Here is a 5,154-nt window from a genome sequence, read left to right on the forward strand (position 1 = left end):
AAAAAAAAATTGTATTGACTTGTTGTTTGCAAGTATACCATTGCTGGTTACACTTTGATATTTTATATGAAATCTGAATTTCAGCATACAATTTTAATAGGAATTAAAATAAAGTGATATTTGTTAAATTTCCAGGGAACTGAAAGTGGATGAGGAGCTACTTTGCTACATAGTATCAGTAAGAAAATTTATGAAGGAAGTGCCATGTATAGAGGTTGAAAAATCAAACAGATCAAATCTGAGTTTTAGAAAATCAGATGGAAGAGGAGACAAAAAAAAGTTTCCTAATATTTTTCTAATACGAAAGATCAGTACTCACTGCTGCCAGGTTCAGTTATCAAACAGTTTTGCACTTACAGTGAAGCCCCCCGAGACTCACATTGCTTTTCATCACTGCTGCCTCCACACTGGTTGTTGAAAACGCACAATTCTCCAGATGGAGCAGAGGAGCCATCACCACGCTGCAACTCAGGTCCTGCAGATGACCAAATAGCCACCGGAGCAAAACAACAGGACACACAGAAGAATGTGAACTTGTTCATTGGCTATGCTACTACCCAAGTTTTCACTTGGAAAAGATTTACTTTATCCACTATTTGACATGAAGCATCCTTGAAAAAGTAACATTCACATATATCACTTTAAAATAAGTTTTTTCAGAATCACGCTTTCAGAGTCTGCAGCCTACCTAAAACATGGCTTCTGTGAAATGGCAACTTTCAACCTGGTGCATCTTTAGATAATTATTAACTGAATTTTTAGTCATGGTTTTATGACTAAAATGGTGGTGCATGCTATGCAAGTCAAGTGTATATCATTAACTTACTGACTGATTTTATGGCCTGATAGCTTGCAAATATACTTGATAAGAAAATTACAAAATAACACAGCAAAATTACTGAATGACCAACATTCATTAGAGATCTCTCTTCTCAGAGGAAATTGGTAAAATGCTTTTTTTAAAAAAAAAAAAAAAAGCATACATCAGATGTAGAAACAGTTAACAAATTCTATGCTGATTTTACAAAGAGATTGCAACTGACTGATCAAGTGAAGGAACGAGAATTTGAGGGAGAGGGAGAGGGAGATGCTGATAGTTGGATCTGATATCTACTTATTACTAGTGTGGGCTACAATTGTAAAAAAAAGATCGAGTACCTGATTTTTAATAGTAAAATTTATATCTCAAAAAAAAAAAAAACTTCCCAAATACTCACTTTTTCAGAGACAGCTAAATTCCAGTACTTTCTGTAAAATAATAATAATAATAATAATCTTTTGCCCTACTACTAAGATACCCAAGGTCAGAAAAATTTAAGAGCTACCTGGGAGCTATATTTGAATCCTTATAAACAGTGACCAATATGATCATGCAAACAAGAACAGAGTTTGTCAGAAGTGTCATTCATTCCAGGAATCCATATTTAGGGGACGCTATCCCAAGAAGTGGATCTGCATCATGTAAATACAGTTACACTTCCTTATATGGTACACTTAACAGGTGTGCATTACATAAGTATCTTCATATAACGTGATCGAAACCATGCAAGCAGATTCTATCAGTATAAGAGACAGAACTCAATGCCCTAACAGAAGCAACCACTTGACTTAAAGTTACAGGAAACCTCCAGAGGTTAGTTTACAATCAGCAAACATACCGAGAAAGGCAGATTTCAGAGAAATCACCCCTCATATTCTTTTGGAGGAAGATAAACTCAGAGTTTAGGTTTTCTAAAGACTTTAATCCAGGCTCTGGAGAACTGAGTCATCGGTGTTGACTTGGTAACTGATAGAAACCTGGCTCTCCCCCAAATTCATACTAGGCACCCATTGTAAGGTAGGTTTTATTGCTCAACTTCATCCATCTTTGAATAAAGTGATTTCTGAAGCTTTGCACTTAAATAGAATAAACTGATTTAAACCAGCTTTAAGGTCATACAAATGCAAAGAGTAGCTCTGAGAAATTCCCAGATATTTCATTTCACAGTCATCTTAAATTATGAGAATGTGTTCATGTGCATTGAGGCATACTTACAATAAGCACGTTGTTAAATCTCTGCCCCACAAAGCTAGAAGTAAATTTCAAAGAGTTGGTAATTCCAGAAGTTGGTATGCGAGAGAATTCTCATATTTACAGTTAACAGAATTTCTTCACCTTGTTCCAAGGACCACCAGCAACGGTCTTGCAGTGTTCAGCATACCACGGTTTGGTAACCTTTCTGCTTCTGGTCCTAGCTTGAAAACTAAGCCTCAGCTCAACAGTGATGTTACTGATCACTTTTCAAGGGAAAAAAAGTGACAAATAAAAAAAAAAAATTAGGTCCTGAAATCCCAACAGATTTATGCTATTTTATAGGAACCTTAATCAGTTTATTTGCCTTTTATCTAATTTCAGTTGTGAAGCTGTCAGGTGGGCTGCACTTATAGATATCTTCWGAAAATAACCAGTATAAAGTGAATTGTCTTAAGTACTCATCATTTAGGTGACTCAGTTGTACAACAGTTTTCAGCACAGTTTAGCACAATAACTTGAAATCCTAGAGTATCAAAATTGGGAGGGAGGGGATGTGTGGACTGAAGGATTTCTTATGAAATACAAAACACTTCCAAGAAAGATTCATTGCCRCACTTTACTGTGCATTTAATGAAATCCCCAAATAAACAACTTAGCTGACTAAAAGTATCTACATTTTGATTCCAAAAGCCACTAACCAGAACAAAGAGTAAGGAAGTCATGAACAAAGTCATGGAAACTGCAAAAAAAAAGTAAGTGTCCATAGAAAAGTATCATGGAAATCTGAGCCAGTGAGATATACCATCAAAAGAAATGTCATTTCAACAAGTAAATTCAGATATCCAGTTCATAGCAAAATCCAATGAATTCAAATTCCTACAGTCACCAGTCTCCAATAACTGGGGTTAAAAAATGAAATATGATTTACAAGGTACAAATAACAGCTRCTTTTGTTCTGGTACAGCCAAGAACTGGATAAATGACATAGGAACTCACAGGTAGAAGGTTTCTTTGTGAAATGAAGCCTTCAAAACAATTCATATTTCCTTACTACAGTAATTAGCTTATGCAATAGAAATCTTGCTTCATGTAGTACTACTTTCTATTAAGCTTGATTTGATTAATATTTTAAGCAAATAAGTCATTTTGAAATCAAAATGAAAGCATCTACAATTAAATATTTTGCTTAACACATTAACCAACATATGAACAAATTAAATTAAAACATTGATTTGCTGAAACCATGACTTTTTACTAAAATCAACCAGCTGTGACAGAATTTTTGTGAGGGTAAGCCTTGAACTCATGTTAGAACTCAGGTCAAAAAGAGGAGATCCCAAAAGTCTCCGAAGAACTCCTAGCCCATGGAAGTAGAAAGCCAGCTCTGTATAGAAGATTGAAATAACTTGGTTTGTTTAGTCTAGCAACACAAGAGAGCAGGGATATTAAAAAGTACCTTAGACATCAAAGCCCGAGGGAGCGGGAGAGGGAGAGTCAAAAGAGAAGGTTATTGCAAAAGGTGAACAGCAGTCTTGGCCCAAAGCAAAAGGGTGTGAAAATAGTCTCAGTTAGGCTGACAATTATGCAAAACCTTCTGGCACTCCTTTAATAGGAGAGATGGGAAGAAAGAGAGCTAACTAGTTTCGTTTAACAACAATTTTACTTAACTAAAAGTATTGAATAATTGTCAAAGTGACCGTATATAACTGATGACTGCTGCTCCAGAGATCTTTTCCATCCCCATATTTCCAAGGGCGAAAGGACAGAAYGCAGGTACCACTGAATACTTTCAAKTTGCCGGTTAGCCCCAGTGAGCAGAATTAAGACAAGGTATATTTCTGTAACTACAATATGTTGGTAAGAAAGCACAAGTGCTACGGCACTTCAAAGCAAGACTGGCAACCTGCTCTTGAGACCAGTAAATCATTACAAAGTACAGTGGCAGAATTATTTTTTTAATGTGAGAAATCTCCTGCTGAGGTGCAAAGCCTACAGGGGACACTGAAAAATACTCTAAAAGTCCAAAGTTTGTTGCAAATTCCTATTATTTCCAACACTAGAGACAGATATGCTTATTTAATAAAGGTTTCATTTATGCCTAGAAAGCATTTTCCAGTTCATCTGGTTCAAATCCATACAATTCATCACCATGCTTCCGTGACAATGGCATTTTGTGTGCTTCATTTTAAGACTTTGTCCTTAGGCCAGTAAGCCAATCAAGGTACTTCCTGAAGAAAAGTAGAACTACTAACAAATGTAGTTAGCTAAGAGTTCATTAAAATATATATTAATGAGTTCATCAAGAATGTRCATCATTGAAATGGTTGCTTCATTTGCATAACAGCAGCTTAGGTTAGAAGCTTATAGAAAAGCCTGTATAAAGTCTCATAAGTCTCATAAAATTTTTAAGCCTTTACAATCTTTTGGATGCTGTTCAGCTGCTTTGTTTTCCAAGAGCATTTTCTCCAATGTACAATATTTTAATCTCATCCCTTCTTTTCCCCTACATCATTCTCTCTAACCTGTCACTCCTTTTAAAAATCAGGAGAGATTCACATACAAAACCAGACAACTTCCCTTCAAGCACTTGTGCTTTGCGATGGCAGGACTTCAATGTTCTTCCAACATTTAATTTTTTCCACAATATTCCAAGCTGTTCTCCTCCGGTAAAGTCTGTGTACAAACTTTGTAAGTTGGAAAAACTTTTTAATGAAAAGTAGTATTCTTTTCCAATCTTGTTATACTCTAATACAGAAATAAGAATGAAAATAGTATAACCTAGTGAGTCAGAATCATCATTAATTCTCAAGCAGCACTAGAAAGAATGAAAAAAATTGTCAAATTTTGAGAAAGCATATAACACGTTAGATAATTTTCAGTGAAGAAAAATGCATTGTAGGGAAGATTAACAAAGGGAAGTTGTCTTTGGTGCAAGTATGTGGCTATATACAAGGAGTGAGGGTTTCCTGAGTATGTATCAGCCATTTCATTSGTTAAGATCAAGAGGAACACATTTTCCTATAGCTCTGAGAAACATAAAAAGCAACAAAAGACAATCAAGAAGAGAAGATTTTCAGAGAAAGTCAAAAGCAGCCCCCTGAAAGCAGAAAGAGGAATCAAGAACAAGGAAGAGGAGGAAC

General features: G+C 35.6%; 1 protein-coding gene across 2 annotated transcripts in view; it reads right to left on the reverse strand.

The window, feature by feature from the left end:
• Positions 1-542, reverse strand: part of MALRD1 (MAM and LDL receptor class A domain containing 1) — a 278,483-nt gene extending 277,941 nt beyond the window's left edge. For both annotated transcript variants that reach the window (XM_085318263.1, XM_085318262.1), the window contains exon 1: positions 380-542. In XM_085318263.1, coding sequence (XP_085174389.1) covers positions 380-542 — 163 coding nt within the window. The remainder of the gene's footprint in view (positions 1-379) is intronic.
• Positions 543-5,154: the final 4,612 nt, after the last annotated feature.

This window comes from Rhea americana, unplaced genomic scaffold, assembly GCF_003343005.1.
Source record: "Rhea americana isolate MKP2758 unplaced genomic scaffold, rheAme1 scaffold_53, whole genome shotgun sequence".
Lineage (NCBI taxonomy): Eukaryota > Metazoa > Chordata > Aves > Rheiformes > Rheidae > Rhea > Rhea americana.